The 26,260-nt window shown below is 44.2% G+C and overlaps 1 protein-coding gene across 1 annotated transcript in view; it reads left to right on the forward strand.

Moving 5' to 3' along the window:
- USP7 (ubiquitin specific peptidase 7) overlaps nucleotides 1-26,260 on the forward strand; it is a 56,335-nt gene that overhangs the window by 12,422 nt on the left and 17,653 nt on the right. The window contains exons 2-10 of the mRNA XM_082857890.1: nucleotides 13,270-13,374; nucleotides 18,489-18,687; nucleotides 20,655-20,793; nucleotides 21,454-21,542; nucleotides 23,376-23,484; nucleotides 24,332-24,462; nucleotides 24,920-24,974; nucleotides 25,989-26,069; nucleotides 26,170-26,260. Of these exons, the coding sequence (XP_082714016.1) occupies nucleotides 13,270-13,374; nucleotides 18,489-18,687; nucleotides 20,655-20,793; nucleotides 21,454-21,542; nucleotides 23,376-23,484; nucleotides 24,332-24,462; nucleotides 24,920-24,974; nucleotides 25,989-26,069; nucleotides 26,170-26,260 (999 nt within the window). The remainder of the gene's footprint in view (nucleotides 1-13,269; nucleotides 13,375-18,488; nucleotides 18,688-20,654; nucleotides 20,794-21,453; nucleotides 21,543-23,375; nucleotides 23,485-24,331; nucleotides 24,463-24,919; nucleotides 24,975-25,988; nucleotides 26,070-26,169) is intronic.

The raw sequence follows: 26,260 nt of genomic DNA on the forward strand, positions 1-26,260 counted from the left end.
GGCACACAGGATCTTTCCTTGAGGCACGTGGGCTCAGTAGTTATGGCACGTGGGCTTAGTTGCCCCACGGCATGTGGGATCTTCCCGGACCAGGGATCGAGCCCATGTCCCCTGCATTGGCAGGAGGATTCTTAACCACTGCACCACCAGGGAAGTCCCTATTACACTTCTTGTTGTCAGTATCCTGGGACAGTTTTAAAATTGGTGAGAACCCCAAAGAGCTTCTGGGTAGGTGGGTTATAGCTATCATTATTTGCCAAATTAGAAATTAAAACAGTCTTAGTTATTCATTTAAAAATAATAAACCAGTACATAGTAACACATTTAACATACTGCTTGTTTTGGGGTTTTTTTGGACCACGCTGTGCAGCTTGCAGGATCTTAGTTTCCCAACCAGAGATTGAACCCGTGTCCCCAGCAGTGAAAACACTGAGTCCTAACCACTGGACCGCCAGGGGATTCCCACATTTAACATGCTTTTTATAGGAAATATTTTCTAAAACAAAAATTTAATGAGGAATGGCATTGTTCATACATTTTGCAGATTTCTTTATTATCTGGCTTGATAGAAGACAGCTGGATTCTCATATCTGGTGCTGTCAGTTGCAATGTAAATTTTACTGGAAATATAAAGCAAACCCAGTCTTACAGAGGTATAGCCTTTTCAGGCAACTGTGGCAATTCTTTCATACTACATCAAAATTTGGTAGCTTCTTAAGGTTGATTACAGCATGCAGTTTGAAACCCTATGATTAACTTACTGTGCTCTGTTACATTAAAATTTATTGGGTTGTCTTGTACTTTGAATGGAGCATTTCTAATACCATTCATTGGTCATTTGGAAAATACTGATTCACAGAGTTATACAGATCTTTTAAATGTTGGCATATTTCATTATACAGTTACATTAAAAAGTCCTTAAAATACCACATTCATGTGTGTAACAGCCTACCTAACTCAGTATAAGGTTGTAGTTATAACTCCAGAAAGCTCGCTGGCACAAAGAGAGCAGTGACTTTTGTCCTGTATTTAAGAGTCTTACTACTATCTGGCAGAGGACGAAGATGGTTGGATGATAATTAGCTAGTGGCAGCCTAGTTGTCCGCAGCAGCTGACGCCATGGGGACGGGCAGCAGGCAGTGTTGGGTGGTCCCCTGCAATGGGAAATCGTCCTCTGGTCCCCCTCACACTTAAAGGTATATGTAAGATGGTCCTGTTAAGATGAGTAACAGATATTTTGTGAGAATTCAAGGAGAGCGTGCTTAAACCAGAGGTAATTGTGATTTTGATTATTTTGCTTTCTATTCCTCCATCATGGTCAGCCTTCCACTTGTTTATTGTTTGTCTTTTCTCCCCCCATTTTCTCCGTTTTCCAGTAGCTTGCGTGGAACAGTTGGAACTCTTTGGGAATCGGTCTGATTTTTTTTTTTTTTGCGGTACGCGGGCCTCTCCCGCTGCGGAGCACAGGCTCCGGACACGCGGGCTCAGCAGCCATGGCTCACGGACCCAGCTGCTCCAACGGCGTGTGGGATCTTCCCTGACCGGGGCACGAACCCGCGTCCCCTGCATCGGCAGGCGGATGCTCAACCACTGCGCCACCAGGGAAGCTCAATCGGTCTGAATTTAAACGTAGCTTATGAAGTAGCACACCTTATTTATGTATGTGAGTTTACTGGAGCAAAGGGTGTGTCTGACCTCCCATTTTCCTGGCTTTTTGACGTTTTTGACTCCCTCTCTCCTCAAAGAACAGGAGCTCTGATGCACACATTTGTGTACAAGACCACCCGAACAAAGGTCCTGAGGCAAAAAGACTCAGACCTGTATATCTTTTATGCTCTCTCAGTTCTCTTTTCCTGAATGTTTAAAGATCTGAACCCATATCCCGAGGCAGTGCTTGTTTAAAGAGTCAGTAAATCATTTCTTATTCTCCCTGCCCTCCAGGTGTTTTTTTCCTTTGCTTTTCTTTCATTGTTTTTCTTTTGCCTTTGGGGTGAATGGCTCTGAGTTTCAGCACAGGTGTAGGTCTGCGTAACCACTGCCCCAGTCAGGACCCAGAACCTCCCCTCACGCTGTGCTGGTTGTGTCTCCACCATGGCCATGCTCCCCATCCCGTACAGGTTTGTCATTTTGCAGATGTCGAGAAAATGGAATCATACAGCATGTAACCTAATCAGTAGTTGCTTTTTATTGCTGCTTCCATTCTGTTCCACGGAGGGACACCTGGGTTGTCTCCAGTTTTGGGCAGTTACAAATGAAGCCATTATAAATACCCGTGTTCAGGTTTTTGTGTGAACATGAGTTTTCATTTCTCTAGAGGATGGTGTAGAGTTGTTGTGTGAGGTATGCTTCGTAAGAACCTGCCACCTACTTCCCAGGTGCCCGTGCCCTCTCCCACTCCCCCATTGATCTTCATCCTCGCCAGCACTCGAGTGTCAGCATTTTTCACTTTAGTCATCCTGGTAGGTGGATAGTGGTTTTAATTTGCAGCTATCTAATAGCTCACAGTCACACATCTTTTTATGTATTTATTTGCCATCCCTATACTCTCTATGAAGTGTCTGTTCAAGTATTTGGGGTTTTTTTGTTTAGTTTTTCTGTCAAGTTTGGAGAGCTCTTTATATGTTTGATATAAGTCCTTTGTCAATAGGTGATTTGCAAATATTTTCTCCCAATCTGTAGCATGTCTGTTTATTCTCTTAACAGTGTCTTTCCGGAGAAGTCCAGTGTATCAAAATTTTTTTCTATGGATCTTGCTTTTGGTGTTATGTCTAAGAATTCTTGGCCATGTCTCACGTGATTACTTCTAAAAGTTTTAAAGTTTAAATCTATGTTCATCTACGGTCTATTATCAGTTAGTATTTGTATAAGGTGTGAGGTTGGAGGGTTTTTTGGGTTTTTTTTGCCTATGGATGTCCAACTGTTTGTTGAAAAGACTGCTGTCCCTTTCCATTGAATTACTTACACCTTTGTCACAAATCAAGTAGTAATGTTTACATGGGTCTATTTGCGGACTCTCCTGTCCCATTGATCTGTGTCTACGTAACACAGCACCATCTTGATTACCGAAGCTTTATAGTGAGTCTCAAAATCAGGTAGTGTAATTCCTCAAACTGTGTTCTTTTCAGAATTGTTTCACTTACTCTGCTGGATTGTGATTGGAATTGTGTTCAAATACCGATTAATTTCAGGAAAGCTGACACTGTTGCTGTGCCTTCCAGCCCCTGAACACCATATGTCTTCTGCTCCCGCGACTTTACCTGGGAAACTAGTCTTCCTCCCAGGAACTTTTCAACACTTTCTTTGGCCACTGGTTTTTTAGAAGGTTTTGAAAGTAGGTGTTCCTTGACAGTCCGGGTGGGTCCCCTCAAAAGGAGGGTAAGGCCTGAGTGGTGGTCTGCTGACACCAACGTGGGAAAAAAAACCAACCAGAAAGAGCTTAGTCCTCTGTCCTAGGCTGTTCTGTTTGTGGCTTTATACAAATAAAGGAACTCATTTGAAATTGGCTGTGCTTGACTAGTTTTCAGAAGTTTTAGTTAGCACAGTCACAGTATGTTTAAAATCTCTCCTCTACTTCTGACCCCAATCCTCAGCCCCCGAACTTCCTTGTCTTTTTAAGTAGTTCTAAAGAAAATCCAGGCATTTGGATGCTGCCATTTGCCCCGGTGTAAAAGGACCTTCAAGGTCACAAGTAATCTAGGTAATCCCTTTGTTCTGGGATCCTTTTGTTCCTACTCCCTCCTGCCCCCAAATGGGCAGCTGCTGTACCCTTTTCTTTCTCTGATATAACCTTTTTTTAAAAAATTTTTTATTGAATTTGTTAAAATATTGCTTCTGTTCTGTTTTGGTCTCGGCATGTGGGATCCCAGCTCCCCAGGGATGGAACTTGTACCCCCTGCATTGGAAGGCGAAGTCTCAACCACTGGACTGCCAGGGAAGTCCCCACTGGTACAGACTTTATGGGCTGCTTGAGGTGGTGTCAGGCCTTAGGCAGTACTTTGGTTGTGCCTTTCTGCATCGTGCTTTGCTTTGCTTCGCGTGTGTGGGTGGTTTTACCTTTATTATAAAGGCAGTACATATTCGCTGAGACATTAAAACAACATGGAAGCAAGAAGGCAAGAAAGACTCCGTCCCTCAGTGAACACGTAGACTCCGTCCCTCAGTGAACACGTGTACTTAATGTACGATGGGTGTTGTCCTGTTTTTCATCTCGTCCACATGTACAGCTTCCTTCATTCTGTAAGGACATCCTGCTAATTGATTTCTCTCTTGGTGGACATTGTCCCTTAATATAGTTTTACTTTCTTTAAAACTACATGAATGTAGAGTGAATTTATGTACATAAATAAATTTTGTAGATAAATGGGTTTTTCAAACACCAAAAATGTTTAATACTTTTAGAGAAATACTGCAGAAAATGGAACATTTACACCTGATTCAGTTGTTCAATGTACACATCATTCACTATGCCGGGCCCTCAGACAGCTGTGATTTGTGGAACTATTTGTTCCCACTCAGAATAGCCCATTTCTGTCCAGTTCTTGTCTCCCCCCCCCCAAAAAAAATACAGCTTTATTGAGATTTTATATATCCTGCAATTCACTCATACAATTCAATGGCTTTTAATAAATATATTCACCCATCACTACAGTCAATTTACCACTCCAAAAAGAGACCCCTGCACTCCTTAGCCATCACCCTTCCACTCTCCCTCCCAGCTCTAGGCAAACACTGATCTGCCTTTTGTCTTTGTGGGTGTGCTTGTTCTGGGCACTTTATATGAATAAATGGCGCCATACAATATATGGCCCTTAGAATTAATGGGCATTTATGTTTTAAGTTTTTCTCTGTAAAAAATGGTGCTTCAGTATAAGAAATATGCTTGTATATATCTTTGGGCATGTATGCTAGTTTCTTTGGAATGGATAGCTAGAAATGGCATTTTGAGTGAAAGAATATTTGACTTTGGTTTTAATAAATACTGCCTTTGGGGAGAATAATTTGACTATAAATTTAGACTTTAGCCATTTGACACCACCCATTTTGTGATGTGAGACTGTTAATCTGGTAGATGAAAAGTGGTATTGTGTTAATTAGGAAAGTTGAGCAGATTTGTCATTTGTATTTCTTAAGAATTTCTCCTTGTTGTAGTTGCATTGTCTCTTTTGATTGTAGGATCTCTGTGTGTTCTGCATATTGATCCTTTGACTCCTGTGGGTTGCTGATACTTTCTGCCTTCATCCTGTAGCTTCTGTGCAGCTCCGTCTCTGCTGGGCTTGCTGGGACTTGTTTTTCCTTTCCACAAGTGGACTGCCCTACCCAATATAGCAGATAAGACCAGATGTGTAAGCAAGCATCACAGACATAATTATAAGCTCAGTCGTGCAGGGTGTACACCCCTCTCCATGCCCGGCCAGTGTTCACTCAGTCATCAGTCATGGTTTGTGGGACAGACATGATGGCAGTTAGCATGATCCTCTAAAAACAGATGATTTTTACATAATGAAGCCAAACTGAAGACCCCAAACAAATAGTTTTATTTAAGGAACACAGATTTATACGTGGCCTTCTTTGGGGCTTTATTTTCATATAACTAATTTAAATCAGGATTATTTAAGAGTATAGAGCTAACTGTCGGGTTTCAATACAGAGTCTACTTTGAATCCTCAGACTCTCCCCAGGGCAGGACCACCACCCGCAAGTGGGCTTTCAGCTCCCTTCATGGGGCAGGCATGGAGCCAATTCATATAAAAATCAAAATAAAACCAGAACACCGTTGTGGTATTGATTAAGCCACAGACGGTTTCATTGTTAATATGACCGAAGGAATTCAGAGAATCACTGGAGGCAGCCCTGCCAACTTGGCAGGGGCAAGATAGCCCAAAACCACACCTCACGCACATCCTCCACAGGGCAGCAGAGGCGCTTCTGATGGGGCTCTGCTGCCTGTGATGATGAGGCCAGGCTTGATCAGATGGCTGCCTGGGGCTGGCAGCCAGGGTCCAAGCACCGGCACCATCTCAGTTCTGACCCACCTGTTTTTCGGTTTTTTTTTTTGGTTTTGTTTTGTTTTGTTTTGTTTTTTGTTTTGTTTTTGCGGTATGCGGGCCTCTCCCGTTGTGGAACCGGACTCGCAGGCTCAGCGGCCATGGCTCACGGGCCCAGCCGCTCCGCGGCATGTGGGATCTTCCCGGACCAGGGCACGAACCCGCGTCCCCTGCATCGGCAGGCGGACTCTCAACCACTGCGCCACCAGGGAAGCCCTGACCCACCTGTTATTGAGTGTCACAGTGCTTTCAGGGCCACCGGTGGTTTCCTCTTCATTTGGTGGGACATAGGCTTGACGTGAACATTCGGAGATTTTCAAGGCCCTGCCCACCCTCAACCTGGGCCTCATCTCCCATCTCCTCCCTTGCCCATTGCCTTGCTCCTGGTCACTCTGGAACTGTCTGGAATGTGCTTCTTCAGGATCTCTGCCCAGCCGGCTCCCTTCACTCTCTGGTCCTGGCCCGGATGTCCAAGGCCTGTGACTGTTTTCCCCTCTGTCGCATTAGCCCTCTTGTGTGAGGGCTGCTTATCTGTTCCCTCCTGAAGCCCAGAGCGCAGCCTGCTCTTGACACATCAAGACACTTGGCAAATAGGGGGACTGACTCCTGTGAGAAGAGGGCACCCAGCCTCAGCCTCTACCTCCCAAGTTAGTCGTGTGTGGAGAAGACCGGTGTTAGGAGACAGTCATTAGAACGTCGCCCTCCTTACTGTAATTGCAGGCAAATACGGTGTGCCCGGGGTGGGGGTGGGGGATGAAATCCTTGTAATGCAGTAGTGGATTAGAAATGATGTTTTTGAACCATAGTTGCAGTTTTCCACTTCTAAGAGGTTTCACAAGAGGGATTGAGGGCCGGAAAGAACTTGGGCACTTCCTCATGGCCCACAGGCACTGTGGTCCTTGTCTGACTGGGGGGCGGGGGTGAGCTTGTTGGTGAATGGGCCCTGCTGCCTGGTCAGCACCTACTCCTTTCCACCCAGCGGCTGCCAGGACTGGTAAACCTGGGCGAGAGCAAAGACGGCTCAGACCTGCAATTTTGCTCCATACCTTTGTATCCTTGGTTCCCTCCAGGTTCTGCCCAAGGACTGGATCTGGATCTGTTCCCCAGTCCGTTCGAAGCCTGGCTTTGCCTGAGAATTCACCCAAAGGGGACTGGAGTTGACACAGAGCCATCGAGTTCTCCCACAGAATTGTAGGTTTTCTGGGGGCGTCCAAAGTTGTTTCCCAATGCCCTGGAGGTTCTGGTTTCTTGGGGAGTGTGATAGCTGACACCTTGGGTCCTTGCTTTTGTGGAAGCCTTACCAGACCGCCCCCCCTCTAATCAGCTCAGCTTCTCAGCTGGGCTTAGTACGAGTGGTACATCTTCTGTCTCTCACCTTCAAGTTATCAGATGTCTCTTTGCTTCTTTGAGCTTAGAGCCAGGTTTTTTGAGGATCAGCACATTGGGAAATCGATTATATCTGAATTCTTGAAAATAAGTGATGGCGCTAGAAGAGTTCTCCTGAGCAGCATGAGAACTTGGTGCAGGAGGCTGTGCAGCGCCACTTGGTAGTGGCTTTGGATGCGTTGTTGATCTTTGCCACTGGGAAAGAGCACTGCTTGTGGGAGCTCAGTGTGTGAGAGAGATGACCCTGACAGATGACCACACAGTTATACAGCGTGCTGCAGGACAAAATCATTGTACAGTTGTTTGCTTGTAGTGTCACTCAGATGGCCAAAAAGGAGGTGGTGGTGACTGGGAAGAGTCATCTGTAGGGGATGGGTGAGTAGATCATGACATAATGGTATGGTGCTATTCGAAATCAAATCCATGTACGCATATCTGTATGGATCCTGAATTGGGATCCACGTATTGTGAATAGTAAAAGTGCTTGTACCTTGTGCACGTACGTGTATGTACATGAACATTGGGAATGCCTTCCTTCTACTTAGACTCAGAGGCAAGGAGGTCACTATTTCCCTTTATTTATCACTGCACCCCTTGCCTTGCTTCTGTGAGCATTTCATTCATTGTGTAAAATCCTGAAGTAAAAATACCTGTCTCTTTGCTCAGGACCTGTACAAAAATGTTTACAGCCACTTTATTCATATGTAATGCCTCCAAACTGGAAGCAACCCGGATGTTGCCGCTATCTGAGTGAGCAGATAGTGGCATGTCCTTGCCACAGAACCCTCTCAGCAGGAGAAAGGAATGCATTGTTGACGTGAGTCTCAAGGGAATTGTGCTGTGTCAGAAGGTGCTCCGTAAGCTTACTTACACATGCTGTGTCCATTCTTCAAATGGCAGATTGTGGATATGGAGAAGATTGGCCATTGCCAGGGGTTTGGGGCGGGCACAGAAGGGAGGTGGGTATGGCCGTAAAAGCACCCCCTGAGGGTCCTTGTGCTGGGCTGCTCAGTGTCTTGAGTGTGGGGAACACACAGACCTCACATCATGAAATGCATGCAAGTGAATAGGAGGAGGATCGGTATATTGTCGCTCTCCCAGTTGTGATATTGCACTATAATTTTGCAAAATGGTGAGAATAGGCATTTTTAAAGTATTTGTGGCTAAAGAACTTTTCACAGCATTGTGCCTCTTTGCTCAGGACTTCCTTCTTTATTTCTTCCTGACCGGTGCCTCTGGCTTCATTCAGGAGCTCCATCTAACATACGTTATTTCAGGGTGAGCAGTCCTCCTTAGGGAAGGGCCACTCCTGTCTCATGGAGGAAAAGCAAAGAGAGTAGCTGCTCCACAGCTTACAGGCCCAGGGCAACATCCCTCTCAGTCCAGCCGGGACCCTGGGTCCATCTGTAAACACCCCACTCTGCCTGATCCCAGGCTGTGATCACTGCCTGAGAATGTTTATACAGCGCCCAGCACACAATAGGGACCAGTACTTGGGAGTTACTTATTTGTGAAATCCTGGGAGCAGACATTAGATCCTTCTCACGTGCCCAGTGTTTCCTCTGCTGCTCCTGCCCCAGCATAGACGCCAGCCCTCTCTCCCAGGCCGGCCCCTCCTGAGGAGCTGTGCTTTGTGCACCCGCCCAGTGTCTGTGTGGGAGACTTTGTTTCCTATCTCAGCTCTAAGCTGCCTTGCTCTCTACCTTTAATTATGTGAGAATTTCACACATGCTTGTATGGATGCTTCATGCCGAAAATTTTCCTGTATAAGTTTAATAGCTATATTCCTTGCCTCTTAGGCTTGAGGGTTTCTTATGTTCTCTTTTTAAACATAAAGTTGAAATTTTGGGTTAATTTTAGATGTACAGTAAAGTTAGTATAGTGTGTTCCCATGGACCCCTCACCTGGTTTCCCCCACTAGCAACTTACATCAACACCTGAGGGAACTAGTAACTCCAGACTTCTTTCTCCCACACTGATACTCTGTGTTTTGATGAGGTTGTTTGAATATGCTTCTGGCCCTAATTTTGTGGGGAGCTTTTTTAAAAAAAAAAAAAAAGAATTCTGAGGGAGAGCTCCTGGAGATTCTGTGCAGTCACTCTGATGTAGCCAAGAGAACCCCGCCCCCCCCCCCAGAAGATTCTGCTGCTGAGCCATGCAGACATGGCAGGGAACCATGGGCTTGTACCAGAAGGTGATTCAGGAGCTCAGAGTGGGGGCCTTACGCCACTGATGGATTTTCAGAACCAATATGCCATTTCTGAACACTCCTTCTGCAGTATATTTGGACTTGCAGAAAGATATCAGTGTTCTAATTTACCTTGATAACCCCTATTTTATGTAATATTCTTTAAAATGGATTCAGTGCCAGGAGAGTGGAGAGGAGGAGGACCAAGCAGAAGTCTGGGGGTTTTGACTTGGAAGTCAGGGTGAACTGGTAGACTGGGGCTTAAAATGTGCTGGTTAGGCTCTGCTTGACCAATTCAGGGACCGAGTGTTGGCCCATGGCCTCTGGTAATCCATGTGTTCTGCCCTTTTAACTGAGCCATGGTTTTGCTCACTGGATTGTATTACTAGTTGGGACTTTTTTTTTTTTTTTTTTTTTTTGCGGTACGCGGGCCTCTCACTGTTGTGGCCTCTCCCATTGCGGAGCACAGGCTCCGGACGCGCAGGCTCAGCGGCCATGGCTCACGGGCCCAGCCGCTCCGTGGCATGTGGGATCCTCCCAGACCAGGGCACGAACCCATGTCCCCCTCATCGGCAGGCGGACTGTCAACCACTGCACCACCAGGGAAGCCCACTAGTTGGGACTTTTGAGGAGAAATCTGGGGGGCTGAGTCGAGAGTGACTCTGGGGCATGGCTGGATCTTCGTGGCCCAGGTACCTCCTGGTGGCAGCATATAGACTCTTAATTGGAAGACCGTGAGGTGGGTTTAATGGGGTTGTTTGGTTCCCTCTACCCAGCCTTTTGGGGAGAGGTTTGAGAAATATTTGTGAAGTGATAGAAAATGTCAAGGCCAACAATTGGAATTTTCTATTTTTCTCATCCAGGAGTGAGATTCAGGTGCTAAATCAGCACCACATCATTTCCATAGCAATTGGCCAGTGTTCTTTGGGGTCAGTAGCTCTGGGTTGTGACATCACAAACAGAAGTCTGTGGGGAGAAAAGCTGGATGTAAGCACAGGCATCCTCAGTAAAAGAGGAGGAAATATAGGCTTTGTAACTAAACAAGGGAGCCTTTTGTGTTTCTGAAGTCACTCTTTAAAAAAGGTATTTTGTGCCACATATATATTAAAATATGCCTCTGGTACTTAATCACAAGGTTGTTGTCAAAAGGCTTACCAGTTGTGAGTAATGGAAATGAACTCCTTTCGTATTTCTTGGTGTCATGTATATATTTCGGAATGATAATTGCTCTCCTCCCCTCCTTGACATTTAAGTATATCAGAGACCTTTTTGTCTATGTGTTTGAGGCATACCATATTGTCATTGGTATTTGCAACTGTGTGTGTCAAAAAAATTAGTGTTGTAGTTCGTATTTGGCCAAATGAGAGTTAATACATTGGGAAAATTCCAACTAGGAAGGATATAAAATTCGGGAACAGGATCACTTTATATAGAGTGATAAATATATGTACGTGCCAATCTTGCACTTCTTCCTTGATGATAAAGACAGCCTTATCATTTAGGATATTTCTGGAAGCTTAATACAGATTGTGGTATCAGGCGCTTTCATCATTTAATTCTGGTCCGGGGACTTACCGTGTCTTAATTAAAATTTTAATCCTCTTGTTGAACTAACTCATTTTTATGAGAAGCTTTTTTTAACTGGATATTCAGTCCCTTAGGAGCTAGACTTGAGTTGCCAACCTTTTCTCCAAGGGTCCCATGGCAGTTGGTTGGGAGGGCCTGTTGCTGGACAGGTTCCTCATGTACATGCTGGGCCAACCAGGAGCTTTTTGCAGTTTCACAGCCACCAGCCTGGACCACCGTCTCCAGGCCTGTGAAGGGTGGAAAATTGGTCAGCCCAGCAAGAATGTGTACCCATTGTGTGTAAAAGATGGGACATTGCTCAGGAGCACCTGGTTCAGCTGCAGAACCCTACTTGCCTTGCCTTTTAGGAGCCACCTGCAGAGAAACCTTTGTCATTTTTGCATTCGTGCATTATAGACCATGTTTTAAAGCTCTTGCCGTAGGCTGGATTTGAACTGAGGAACTAAATTAAAAGTACCAGGCCTACGTCAAGCAAATTACTTTAAGATTTATAGTGCATTCATGTGATGTGTGTGTGTGTCTGCAGTGAAGAATCACTCTACTGCTGCTTCTACAGAACCTCTTACTAGTTTGTGTTCTCCCAGTGTTTGCTTATTGGTATAAAGGGAAATGAGAATGTACACACTCTTATTGCATCACAGTCTCTCTCTTTTATAGCAAGGGTTGCATATGATGATATATATTGCTTGGTACCTTAATTTTTAAAAACTTTAATATAACTCAGAACATTTCATATTGGTACACTGAGAACCTTAAAAAAAACTGCTGCATAATATTCCATTGGTGGAATGTGCTGTTTATTTCAAAGGCCTTCATAGGGTTTTTCCTCATAAAATATTTTGTGTGATGGTTTGAGGTGGTTAATATATATGCGCATATATTTATTTATTTATTTATTTATTTATTTATTGGCGCCTCACCGCGAGGCCTGCAGGATATCTTAGTTCCCTGACCAGGGATTGAACTTGGGCCCTCGGCAGTGAAAGTGCAGAGTCCTAACCACTGGATTGCCAGGGAATTCCCTGAAATGGTTAATTTAGGAGGGTAAATGTGGAAATTCTGTCAAAGCACCCAATGTTTCATTTTGCTTTTTAAGCATATAAGTTTTAGAGTTTAGAGTTCAAGCTAGTTAAGCAACAGGAAAAGGAATTTCTCCTTTCCCTACTTCCCTCCCCCAGTTTTTCTGTCAGGATGTCATGGTTGAGGGGTCAGTTTAAAATTTTATGTTTTCATAGACAGCTTTTAACACAATTGCTAATTAACTGTATATATTGATATTTAATAAAACAAAAGTATCAGGAGTGGTAGTGGTCTAAATTTGAGTAGTAATACCTGTTTCTTAGCTTCCAAGGATTTCTAACGTGTGTTTTGAGATGCTTAAGAAGGAAAATCGGATGGTTTATATTCAGGAATTATTTGAGAAAAGTAACCTGACAATTGGAGTCTGGAGTTTGTCTAGAGGGGAAAGGGGAGGGTGCTCTCCATGGTGCTGAATCAGATTGACTGCTGATCCTAATGGTGTAAAGGCTCTGAGTATTGGAGTCCAAGGACACAACTGTGCAACTATTTAAAAAACCACATCTCCTGTTTGTAGTTGAGACACTTAATTTCTATTGGAGTGTCTGATTTACCAAGGAAAGCCGACTGTACAGGCAAACAGAACAGCATTAGTTGCAGTGAGCTATTCTGACATGCTGGAAGGACAGGATTTAAATGTGAAGTATGGGCAGTAGAGGCTATTTAAATCCTAAATCCTGCCAAAGGCTTTTTAAAATTCTTCTTTTAAACCGTGGACCTATGTCAAAATAAAGGTCATCGCAAATGGAGCTGATTATTGTGAGGTGTAATGTGTTTTCAAGTCCCATTTAGCATTTTGAAAGAAACAAAAGTTTATATTTAGTAAACATACTAGTAAATACTTTTTGGGTTAAAGTGCAATTATTTGGGCACAATTGGAACTTAATAGTGACTGGAAATTGTCAGAGTACAAGTATATATATATATTTTTAATCTAATTCAAGCCATGAAGGTAAAAATCATGGAATTTCTTTGTTTTCTTTAAAGCTGGAGATGCAGATGACCCACCAAGAATTACTCAAAACCCTGTTATCAACGGGAATGTAGCCATGAGTGATGGGCACAACAACACAGAGGAAGACATGGAGGACGGTAAGTACCTGGGCTTTGTTTACGCGCATTGGGCAAAAAACTGTCGGAAACAGACATTTCTTCCTTGAGTACTTCTGAGTTTCTTAAGAGTAGCTAGTTTTCAGGAGGTTGTATCTGAGGAAAATTTAGGAGCCTGTTTTGGTTTCAAATTTCAAGGTTGCCTACAGATTTCAAGGTAAGTTGATTTTCCCCAGCCTAGGAGAGAAGGTTGAAATACAGGAGTTTGTAATAGATGGGTATTTGCTCAGGCCTACAATTAATTTTCCAGCCACTCCTAGTATTCAGAACACAAGTATATCTTACTGTCCTTTCCTTCTCGTCTGCAGCACGATACTTCTAGACACTGGAACGTGGCTTTCCATTGCATTCTTATTGTAGCAAGTATATCAGTTGTTTGTAGCTAATAATCTCTCCCCACTCCGGTTAGGTGCAAAACCAGAATCGAGCTTTGGGCTTTGTCCCCCAGACTGACTTTTGGTCTTTATCTTCTCTGTGGAAAGTGTATGCATTTGTACGTGCATGGACATTTTGTGCCTAGGAAAGCCTTTCTTTTGAGGCTATTTCTTCGCTGTAATTTATCAGACTGTGTGACCTGTGCATTTGCCAGGTCGAAATCATGAGAAGGTAGCAGCCAGTAATCACTTTATGCAGCCCCTGGAATCTTGCAGTGTAATATGAAACCATGTTCTGTCAAAAGCATGTCCATCAATCCTCATGAGGGTTGTGTCCTTCCCAGGGGTGTAACGGGGCAGTTGAAAGAAACCATCAGTCACGGGCTGCACCACCAGAAGGACTGCTGTTCAGACCTCCTGCCAAAAGTTCAGCCTCCATGAGAAACTGCAGCCGTAGTTGAGAGTTCTCTCACAGTGCGGTTTACCCCTGGCAGCTGGCTGAGGCAATATCTGAGGAAGGTAAAGAGGCGTGGTCTGACCCGCTGCTTTGTTACCTGTGGAGTGCACTTTCCACCGCAGATGAGGGCAACGGTGTGGGTGTGGTCTCTTGGTTGCTGGGCTCTTGGTTTTATTTCAGACCCTGGAGATGCCAAAAGAGGTTCAGAGAGTGCAGTTGGGAAGGCATGACCAGGTCTGATGTACCAGGCGTGAGTCAGGAATCGATTGTAGTCTCTCCTGGAGCAGTGAGCAGTCCAATCCAATCAGAGCCCTCCCGGTCTGGTTTCCACAGAGCAATTTCATTCTCGTTTTTCCCCAGGTGTTTTTACGGGGAGGGCTTGGGAGGAGACAGATGTGGATAAAAGGGCAGGTTCTGTTGGCCTCTGATGCCTTTTTTGGTGGATACTTCTTTGTTGGAAGGGACTGTCCTGTGCCTTGTAGGATGGCAGTGTCACCTGTCACCACCACCACCACCCCACCCCACCCCACCCCCTGTGCAGTCGTGACAACTGAAAATGTCTCTAAACATGGCTAGAAGTCTCCTGGGGGCCCCAGATTGCCTCATTTGAGAATCAATAAGGAGATCATAATGTACATAAAATCCCTTTTGAGGCAAATTTTACTAAATTATTGGTAGTAAATAATGGTGCTATAGAACCTAAAAGTAGAAATGCTCCTACTGCGAATTACCAGACGGGAAAAGCATGTTACAGGAGAAAGTAGAAGTGATCTTCAGTAACGCTTTGTTCCTGGCCTTTCTAAAGGCCCAGGGTCAGGAGAGAGAAAGATCGTATCTATGGCAAGGGGGGTGGGAGGGAGATGGTTCTGTTTCTAGGAGTAGAAGGCTTCGTTTACAGCAGCGTTTTCCCAGTAGTGATAGGTGTTTTGAAACACTTAATGGCAGGATATGTGCGTTGTGAAAAGTGATCAGAAAAATCTAGGAAGTTTGAGGAGTGCTGGCTTAAGCATGTTTCTTAAAGTACGTCTAAGCTGTCAGCCTCCTAACATCTTTCTTCAAAAGACTTTTTTTGTTAATGATTCCCCAAGCCTCTGAACGATAAAATCTGTTTTTGCTGAATCTCCTTTTAACATCTTTGGAGGGCACACAGTATGGGAAACACTGAGTTAGAATCTGATTTTTACAGAGAGGCCTTCTTAGTAGGGGGAGTTTCTTACACAGTAGTTGAGTGGCTAGCAACACAGGTTGGAAAAATGTTTAGTAGAGGTAGAGAGTGATTGTTGTAGATCTAGATTGTTGGTACCCGTGAAAAAAAACTTATTTCTGGGAATTAACTAGGATTTGCAAAGACTTGTATTAGAATGAATAATCGATGTTTGATACAGTTACTGCAAGAGCGCCATTTGGGGAAACCTCAGGCCTGCCATTTTTTTAAAAAGACCTAAAGTGGTGGGTTATCGAGATTTCTGACAAGATGTGTTGAGGGCAGCAGGTAGCACGAGCTTGCCATCCTGTCATTTGCGATAAGATGCTGGAGTAGGTGAGTCAGTGCTCTGTGGTGTTCAGGCAGGTTAGAGTCTCTGTTTGGATGAAACACTAATCCTGCAGGATACAAGGTATCCTTCATAATCCCAAGTATACTACTTTTACCAAAAAAAAAAAAAAAAAGTTTTGTTTTGAAGCAATTATAGATACAGAGGAAGTTGCACAAATAGTACATGGAATCCCGAGTACCTTCCTCCCATTTTTTCATTTAGCTCCCTTAGGGGAGGGTAACAAGGCTGGCCCTATCTGCCAGAGATGGGTTTCACGTCTTCTTCTCTTTTGTAGACCCTCCTGTCTTGACCTGGTATTTAATACAGGTTTTCAGTTATTCAGTTAGTTATGAAGAGTTTGCAAGGCAGCTATGCTCATCTCTATACCACCAACGCCACACAGTATGAAGAGCTTGGAGCTGTGGGGTGGTGACATTTTTATTCACATGAAATCTCACGTTAAACTTCCTCATTAGCATACTTTGGAAGATAATCCTGTGCCTTGAACATGAGGCAGAATCTCACATCTAGTGTGTGATTCAGCAAGTGTGAACTGCACATGGGGGCCAGGGTGGCGCCAGGCTCAAGACCCAGAGCCTTGGCCTTGAAGGGCTAGCCCGCTTCTGGATGCGTGCTGTGCTGAGCTCCCCATCGTGTGGTCCTATTTAATGTTTAAGATTAATTGAGGAATTTGACTGAAGGGTCGGGAGGAAGAGCAAAAAGGCATTTATAATGTGTATCATTTTTTTGTCTGTATAAAACTGTAATCCTACAAAGACCTGAATGGTAACTGACAGTCAAGTAGGTGAGTTGGGGGGGGGGGCTTGCGACATGATGTCCTTAGGTCCCAGGAGTGTGTCCTGCCATCACTGTACAGCAGGCCGGGTTTATTGGGCTCTGCGTTTGGTCACCTAAACTCTAGGATGGCAGTTTACAAACCAGAGGCAGAGTCACTGTGCTCAGTGTCCAGATCTTGGGTACTGAGACCCCCTGTGCTCACTTCTTAACACCTTGGATGAGATAAGCCACTTAACCTCAGCAGGCCTCGGTTTCTTCATCTGTAAAGTGGGAATTAAGTAACACCTGCCCTTGCCTACCTTGTGGGGTTTAGATGCTGCTCAAATATGATTTGTGTGGCTGTGGAGGAGTGGCCCGCTCTTCTCCTCAGCCATTCTGGACCTCATTCTCTGGAACAAGTTTCTTGTCTTTTCCGTGGACTCTCATCTGTGCAAGGGATGAGGGTAATACCTGCCCCTTGAGGAGGCTCGAATGCAAAACGCACCCATCCAGCTGCTCTTCCTTTGAGGGCCTCTCTGCTAACAGCTGAGCCAGGTTACGGGTAGTAAAAAAAAAAAAAAAAAAAAAAAAAAGTGGGGACGGAGAGCCTTTAAACGAAGATAAAAGCGCTGTTACACATCCTTTTGGGTTTTATTTCTTTGGTAAAGAATACTACCCTCTCATGAGGACTGATGGACATGTTTTCTTAAGAACAAATTCAGTCACAGTGGAGGCAGTTCTGTGTGCGGAGAAGTCTGCACCGCAGTGACCTGAGTGAAGTGTAGAGACGGGCTGAGGGCACAGACCTGCGAACCCCACTTTGTGCGTGGGGTCAGGGATGTCAAAGTAGCACCTGCTTCTCAGCCAGAGAAGGCCTTCCTGTTATTCTATAGACCAAGTGTGGCCCTTGGCCCCTGGGCCTGTGAACTGTCCCCAATCTGCCACGAGATAGGCACAGAGAGAGGAAGCGCTTAGAAACTTGTATAGCAATTTGGCCTTCCTGCGGCAGTTTTATTATATTTTATAAAAGTGCTGGCCGGTAACAGGTTGGCGGGTGGCCTTGGGAGAGCTGCTCCCCTCACGGGGAGAGCTGGAGAAGCAGGGACACTGCTGGGTTTGTCAAAACTAATCCACAGCCTGGGTCACTTGAAAGGAATAGTCAGCAACAGAAAAAGCTGGAATTCCAAGTGTGACTTTTAGTTGAATTTGTATCAGTGCTCTGCATTTTATTGGAGGAAATCTTGATTTCTTAAATTGGCCTTTGGTCTTGCTGAGTATATTTAATAGTTCATTTTGTTCACGTCAAAAGGAATGCCAGTTTCTTCTTTTTTTCAAATAATTCCCCTTAGAGAATCTAGTCTGATATTTCACCAAAATTGTGAACTAATGAAGTTAACATTTATTTTTAGCTAACTTCTTAGGAATCTTCTTATCTCTAAACAGTGCTGCGCTTCCCAGGAATGGCTGTCGCCCACTCCTCGGAAGTTCTTGTTTGCCTGCAAATTCATGTTTCTTCTCCACACTCAGCCCAAGTCTCAAGCCCTTTTCTTTTCCTCCTCAAGTCCTGTCCTTGAACAGATGTGACGTGAGAAGTTTTACTCCTTTTCTCCAGTCTCTCCACTCACTGCGGATTACTTGGGAATTAAGACAGAGTAGAATAGACATTCTTTTTTTTTTTTTTTTTTTTTAGAATAGACATTCTTAATCACACTGAGCTCGTCTGGTGGGGAATGCAGGTGTGTGTTGCTAGCCCTCTGAGTTTGGGATTTCATTTACACAAACTATATGTCATCTCACAGTTTTAGATTGTTACTAAATTGGAAATGATGCTATCCTTTCCCCAAAGGGTTAGATTTTAGCAGTTGAATATAGAATGGTTAACCCAGGTTTGTGCTGCTTTCAGTGTTGTCTGACAATGCCGGGCTTGGTGATTGACAAAGCGTTTTCTTGCAGACACGAGTTGGCGCTCCGAGGCAACCTTTCAGTTCACTGTCGAGCGCTTCAGCAGACTGAGTGAGTCGGTCCTTAGCCCTCCGTGTTTTGTGCGAAATCTGCCATGGAAGATTATGGTGATGCCACGCTTTTATCCAGACAGACCACACCAAAAAAGCGTAGGATTCTTTCTCCAGTGCAATGCTGAATCTGATTCCACGTAAGACAGTTTAAATGATGCAATTACAAATCCGCAAGTAGTTCTAGTACATTATTGGAAGCCAAATTGGCCTCTTTGAATTTTGGATTTCTCTTTGAATTCCCTTTCTGCCTTTACATAGTCATTTGATTTTAAGTTATATTAAATACAATTCCCTCTTTAAAACTCACTGGTAGGTACTATATCCAAACTAGAAAAGGTGTATATTTTTCTTGCAAATAAACTGAACTTTGTGTGTTAGAATCTACCTGCCCGTGGAACATGGAATCAGGGCCTATCTGGACTAGCTGACTGCTGGATTACCAGGTGTATTTCTTATTCTACCAGTAACTGCTAGGGGGGGAAATTGTAGTTAAGGAAAATTCTTCAGGCAGACATCCTCACTGTATGTTAACCAATTTCTATGGGTTATTCAGAAAGTTAAAATTAAAAAGCAAAGTGTCGCTGTTCAACGTTTATCAGAAGCACAGTTGAGAGATTGAAGGGATGGATTCCAGATCACTGTCACCCTTTCTCATTCCACATCCATGAACCCACGGGAAAGCTGCTTCCTTGACCACGTCTCCCTGCCACCGCAATTACGGCCCTTGGCACCCTTGATGAAGATGTTCCCCAAAGGGCGCTGGTTCCAGCTGTTCTGCCAAAGCTTTCATTTTCCTCTTTACTTGAGTGTTTAAGAAGCCAGTTTTATGGGGCAGTCAGGGCCTTGGCCAAATTTTTACTTCTTGTGTTCCGTTCACATTATGATCTGATCTGATGAGCGTTGAGGCTGGATTGGTTTTATTAGTCTGACAGACAACTTGAGCCTGAACGGTAGTTTGGGAAACATCCAGCAGCCCATGTCCAGCAATGGCATCCCGAGCGAGCGGCATCCCCGCGGGAACAACACTGCCCTTGCCCTTGTTCTGATGAGTCTGCAGTCGAAACATTCCTTTATAAAAAGCTCAGTCTAATGAGTTCAGTCAAAACCTTCCTTTATAAAAGCTCCACTTTAAGTTGGTTTTTAAACATTTTACACGTTGATCCAGGGACCCTTTTGGGGTCTGCCCCAAACAACCGCACCTGCAGTTATTCTCGGGTGGTGGCATCCTTGCTCAGAGCCCCCTATACAGCCTGGTGTGGAAGCCTCACAGCACCTGAGGGGGGCAGGAGTGACACTTATTAGTAGAGCCTACAGCTTTAGGTCTGTTCACCTAAAAAATAGCTTTATCATCATTCTTCTATTCAAGTAATAGCCGTATTAGGTACTAGAACTATTATCTGACCAAAAAGCTATTGTCTCTTGTAAAATCTAAGGACAGTATTTAAAGTTCAAACACTTGTATTTTATAGATACCAGTAAAAAACTTGAAACCTTTTAGAAATTAAAAAGACATAGGGGCTTCCCTGGTGGCACAGTGGATAGGAATCTGCCTGCCAACGCAGCGGACACAGATTCGATCCCTGGCCCGGGAAGATCTCACATACCGCGGAGCAACTAAGCCTGGGCGCCACAACTACTGAGCCTGAGCTCTAGAGCCCGTGAGCCACAACCACTGAGCCTGAGCTCTAGAGCCCGTGTGCCGCAACTACTGAAGCCAGCACGCCTAGAGCCCGTGCTCCGCAACAAGAGAAGCCACCGCAATGAGAAGCCCACGCACTGCAACGAGGAGTAGCCCCTGCTCACCGCAACTAGAGAAAGCCCGCGCGCAGCAGCGAAGAACCAACACAACCAAAAATAAATAAATAAAATTTTAAAAATTAAAGAAAAAAAAGACATAAAGCATTGAGTTAAATCACTCCAGACCACACAAGGGCACCCCCAGACCCTCTTCACATTTTTTTCTCCATTAAAGATAATGTGTGTCCCCTTATTCCATCTAAAAAATAGAAGGAAAAAATATGGGAGGTTTTGTGTGCTGTTTTAAAAATTGTGTAAAAGTCAGGTAAATCTGTCGACTGAGGCTTAGATTGTCCTCCCTGAACAGGTCTTGGTCCTGTCATGCACAAGCGGTGCTGAAGATCATAAATTACAGAGATGATGAGAAGTCGTTCAGCCGGCGTATCAGTCATTTGTTCTTCCATAAAGAGAACGATTGGGGATTTTCCAATTTCATGGCCTGGAGTGTAAGTAGTAACAATGTACTCAGACTGAATAATCTGAGCGTTGTTCTTTGTTCCCTAATTCTCCATTCTTCACATCCATCTATTCATTTTAGGATCAAAATGTTTGCTTTGTAAGTTGGATAGGTAACTGAAAACGTGTTTTCTCCAGTTTCCTACGTCAGGTTTTTAGCAGCCAACAGGACTTCATCTCGGTGTTTTGGTCAAACATAGTAAGGTAGTTTATAGCCTTCCTGATAGGCTAGGTTTCCTTTAAAAGAAATAATACTGAGGCAGGCATAGTGCAGGGTGGTTTCCTGTAACCAGTGAATTCTCAAGTCAGCGCGTTTGGGCTGCTTTTGCAGAGGTGGAAGCCAGTAGGACTTAGGAACGCCCTGCTCAGCTCTCTAGTGGGTTCTCTGGCAGCCTCCCCAGACCCTGCCTGCTGAGTGGATGCTGAGCCCCTGACACCTCCCATTCCTCCAGGAGACATCCAAGCTTTTGCTGTTTTCATTCAGAGAACATTATTTAAAACAAGCCAAAGCACTGCAAAACTAGAAGCACAATTTAGGTGTTTTGAAAAAGTAGTATTTTAATTGATTAAGTACAGGGTAATTGTTTGGAATGAAGTGAGCATTTGCGGGTTCTTATGCAAGTTGGATATTCTTATTTTTTTTTTTATAGGAAGTGACTGATCCTGAGAAAGGATTTATAGATGATGACAAAGTTACTTTTGAAGTCTTTGTACAGGCGGATGCCCCCCATGGAGTTGCGTAAGTTTTCCTTTAATTGGATGCTATTAAGAGATGTTGTGAATTCTAGTGAAAGGAGCAGAGGTGCATATATACAGCAGATAAGCACCCTCTGTGTGCTCATCCCTTGGCACACAGACCAGATCAACGGACGTGTGCCAGCTTCACGTTCATGCCTTTGTGTGGCGGATTTATTGAGCAGTTTCTATGTGCCAAACACTCTGCTGGGCTCTAGGAATATAATTATGTTGAACAAGGCAGCCATGGTTTTCTGTCCTCGAAGAACCTCCAAGACCACTCGGGCAGAGGAGTTGACGGCAGTAACTGCAGCAGCAGATGTGCTGTTATTTTGTGGTGTGGATGGCGCTGGGAGGAGAGGGTTCCGTCCCTGGGTCCAGGCGGTCTGTGGGCAAGAGCACGGTGTCGGCCTTGAAGAATGTGTCGGATGTCCTTGAGGATGTCCTTGATTGATAAGGAATGACCGGGGGAATTTGGAGGTGGGGAGAAGGGTGTGAGTAAGGACACCTGGCAGGGAAGTTTGAGGTGGGCGGGGCACTAGGAGAGTGTGAAGAGGGCTGAGATGGTGCCTTGGGATCAGGTTGTAGACGAGCAGGACTCTTAAGGCGAACGAGCAAAGAAATAAAGTGCTGCCTAGGTGGGAAGGAGTCAAGTGTAGGCGCCCCTGTCTCTTCCCGTTTTTTTTCTCTTCCCACGTGGCCCTCCTCTGGCATGAGTGCGTAGGCTGACCCGGGTGGGATGGGCAGCCGACAGCCCAGAAGGGCGGTCAGGTCATTCAGTCCAGGTCCTGGCTAAGGTGGCCTGCATGTGGCCCTGGGAAATTTTAAAACAAATAAGATTTATTAGTTTTCATATTCATTGGGCTGATATCAGAGGAATCAGGCTTTTCTTGAGTAGCCTTTTGGAAACATACCCTTGAATTGTATTCAGATACCAGGAGTGGGGGGTAAAAAGGTGGTATTTCTAGTTAAACTTTTTGTGGGGTTTTTCCCCTTCCTTTAGAAAACATTCCCCCTATGCTTATGATACATCTTTTGACTAAGAAAGTAGATTGGGTTTTTCAGACTTACCAATCAAAACAGGTATCTTGGTTCAGTCTTGCAAAAACCTCTTACCCCCGGCATCAGAGTCCTGCTGGCCTGAACTCACAGTAAATGTCTAGCACTGGTCACACATTTGCACCGTGCACAGAGGGGGAGGGGATGGCGCTGGGGAGGGCTGTTCTGCTTCCTGTTAACTCTTGGGGGCGAGAGGGTACAGACTGTTCTCTCTCCTAACCAACCACCTGTATAACAGAGTAAAGGGAAACGGCTCTTGTAATTGAGGTCTGAACCTGCCGGTATGCATGCCTGTCCTTCTCCGTGTACGGGACGCTACAGAAAAGAGGGGTTTCGGCTGTTTCCGTCCCACCTTGTGCTGACTACACGTGTGAGCCGATGTGTGTGTGAGGGAGCCACACTGGGACTCAGTTTGATAGAAATAGACTTGAACTCCTCTCTGAGAGTGCTGCTCTGGGTAAATGATGGCACTGCTGCTGTCAGCACACCGCGCGGAGGCTGCCTCTCCGGTGCCGGGCTGAGTTCGCACTGGCCCACGTGCTTGAGCAGACAAAACTGGTGACTGCCGGAGGGAGCCGTGTGATAACTGCCAGCCTGGCAACGAGTTATTCACTTGGAGGCGGGTGCTCGGACGTCGTCACCCCGTGTCAGGATGGTGGGAAGGAGGTGGTGGTGCAGAGCAGTGAGGTGCCGGCCCCCAGTCCCCTCGCCCACACACGTTGCAGAAGCAAGGAGGTGTCCTGTGCAGTTTTCCCTCAACCTCAAACTGATCTTGTAGGTGGGATTCAAAGAAGCACACGGGCTATGTCGGTTTAAAGAATCAGGGAGCGACTTGTTACATGAACAGCCTGCTGCAGACTTTATTTTTCACAAACCAACTGCGAAAGGTAAATGGATGGTGTTTCTCTCCCTCAACCTTCCACCCACCCTTTTCTCTCAAGTATTAAGGGGCAAGCAAAGCCCCGTCACCAGACTTGTCTCTTGCCGCGTCTCCAGGGAGGCCCCTGCTTTATGCTTATACATAACTCTATTCCTCAGTGTTCGGACGCTTGTGAAGCTAACTTAGGTGATGAAAAGTTTACCACAGCCGACAAACCTAACTTTATTGGGCTAGAAATAATAAAAGCTTTTTTAAAAAATATGAAAGTCATTAGCAGCAACATTTGAAAAGTTTTATATTAAAATTGATTAGTTGAAAAACTCCTGGTCAGGAATCTTAATTTTTCACTTACTATAGCTAAAACTTCTAAAAAATATAAAATCTAACGGAGGATAGTTACTTGCCCTTTAGGAATGCCGTGCAAGCAGGGGAGCAGCGCAGGCAGCACACACTCCTGGTGTTGGGGGGACCATTGGCTGGTCTGCTGGCGTGTCCTTTTCGCACCATTCTTCCAGGCAGCGTTAATTACCAAGATAGGATGATATCTTGGGGATAGTTGAGTGTGGTTAATTGCAGTAGCGTTGAAGTTCCATCAACTCTTTTGTTCAAAGTCATGTTAAGTTAAAAAATGTTGCTCTGCTCTAAGAAGTATGAAATAGAAGTGGTTCTCATTGGATGGTGAGCCTTAAGTCATTTTTAAAATTCTTTTTTCACTGTCTTGATTTTTAAAAGACCTTTTGACCCTTTGGGGGGGGGATAGTTAAAAGCCCTACCCAACTGCCTTCGTCATTGTGGTGTTAGAAATGATACTTTCACATAAAATTCCATTTTTATTTCTGAATCAATTCTTTTAGGCTGTGTACATGATGCCGACAGAGGGCGACGATTCATCCAAAAGCGTCCCTTTAGCATTGCAAAGAGTGTTCTATGAATTACAGCACAGTGATAAGCCCGTAGGAACAAAGAAGCTGACCAAGTCGTTCGGGTATGTGTTGGGAGACCTGTCCATTCTGCTGCTCGAGGGCTGAGTTAGTGGACGGGGAAGGGTTGAGAACAGAGCTCAGGCACTTGAGTATGTCAGGGCATTTTATCAGTGTCCTTTGTTTGACCTCTTTGGAAATGGAGGCTTTTAGAATTTTGCTTGAGAAGCAGTTCACCACTTAGGTTTACCTGTCAAGGAAAGGATAACATATGGTCTCCAAGTTTCTGTACATTTACTTGCAAACACGACCTCCCCTTGCAGTAAGATGTTCAGAACAGTATAAAGTTGTGAACGTTTTGGTGTCTGGATAAAATTCAGTTTGTCTTTGAATTATAATCTTCATAAAAATTTAAGAATAATGACTAATTACATGGTTCGGTTTTTTAGTCTGAGTTGCTTGTTAATTTACTCTTGTTTGAAATCTGGAAGTTTAAATATAAATTCATTTTATCTCTCTAAGGTGGGAAACGTTAGATAGCTTCATGCAACATGATGTTCAAGAACTCTGTCGAGTGGTGAGTTTTCAGCCGTAATTGTTTACTACTTACATTTCATATTTTGAAGCACTGTCAGAAGTTGTTACCAAGTAAAACCTCAGGCCTACTTCAGTCACTATCATTCCAGTTATGCCCATCTTTGTTCAGGACCAGAACTAGGCTAGAAAGAAAAGACAGCATGTATCTAGTTTAAAACCAGAAAGACTGAAAAATTATTTGATAGGGAAGTGTGAGGGAAAATGTAAATTTGAATAGTATAGGTAGTGTACTTTTAATGTGTTAAGTTGGCATAATTACCAGAGTTACTAATCCAAGAAACAACAGATTGGCTTGAGTAGCTGTCCTGATGATCCCACTTCACTTTAGAATAGTGACTTCTGTTCTTACTCTGTAGCACAAGACCCAGACCCCGCCTTGGCACAGAACTTCTGGTTGAGGCAGACCTCTGTGTGGGGGATCTTCCCTCAGACCATCTCTAGTCACTAGCAGACGCACACTCTTCCAGTTGTGATGAAAGAAATACACACACACACACACACACTCACACTCACACACAACATGAAATGGCTATTCAAGGTGATTGGCTGGGCAAGGTGTGTTTTCTTTTTTGCAGCACTAGCTGGATTGAATCCAGTTCATTAAATATCCATGGACAAACCAATCAATCCTGTTGACAGGCTCAACCTCATTAATCTCTTGGTGTGGACCAATACGAGTTAAGTTTAGTGCTCAATTTACATGCTTTTCCACAGAGGTAAAATGAATATAAAAAATGCTTCTAAAGGCACTACAGATTACTAATTCATTCCAAAGGCTGTATAGAGGGTTAATCTCAACTGTTGCATGTAGATATTTTTGTAAATATCCAACCAAGGAAGAAGATTTTTGTATGTTTTTGATAATTGCATGCTAAAGGTCATAATATTTATAGTCTAGAATTTCTTTGACCATTGAAATTTCCTAGTCACATTTCAAATTACTGTATGTTAATTAAGCATAACATTTTCTGAAAGCCAAAACTTTCTCTTCCAGTTGCTTGATAATGTGGAAAATAAGATGAAAGGCACGTGTGTAGAAGGCACCATACCTAAATTATTCAGAGGCAAGATGGTGGTATGTGATAACCAGTTTTAAAGAGTGATTTTTAAAGATTTTAAACATGCAAATATTTTGACGGTTAATGCTTAAGCCATCTTATTCTCCTTATTTGTAGTCATATATCCAGTGTAAAGAAGTAGACTACCGATCTGATAGAAGAGAAGATTATTATGATATCCAGCTAAGTATAAAAGGAAAGAAAAATA

This window comes from Leucopleurus acutus (assembly GCF_964270905.1).
Source record: "Leucopleurus acutus genome assembly, chromosome: 16".
Classification (NCBI taxonomy): domain Eukaryota; kingdom Metazoa; phylum Chordata; class Mammalia; order Artiodactyla; family Delphinidae; genus Leucopleurus; species Leucopleurus acutus.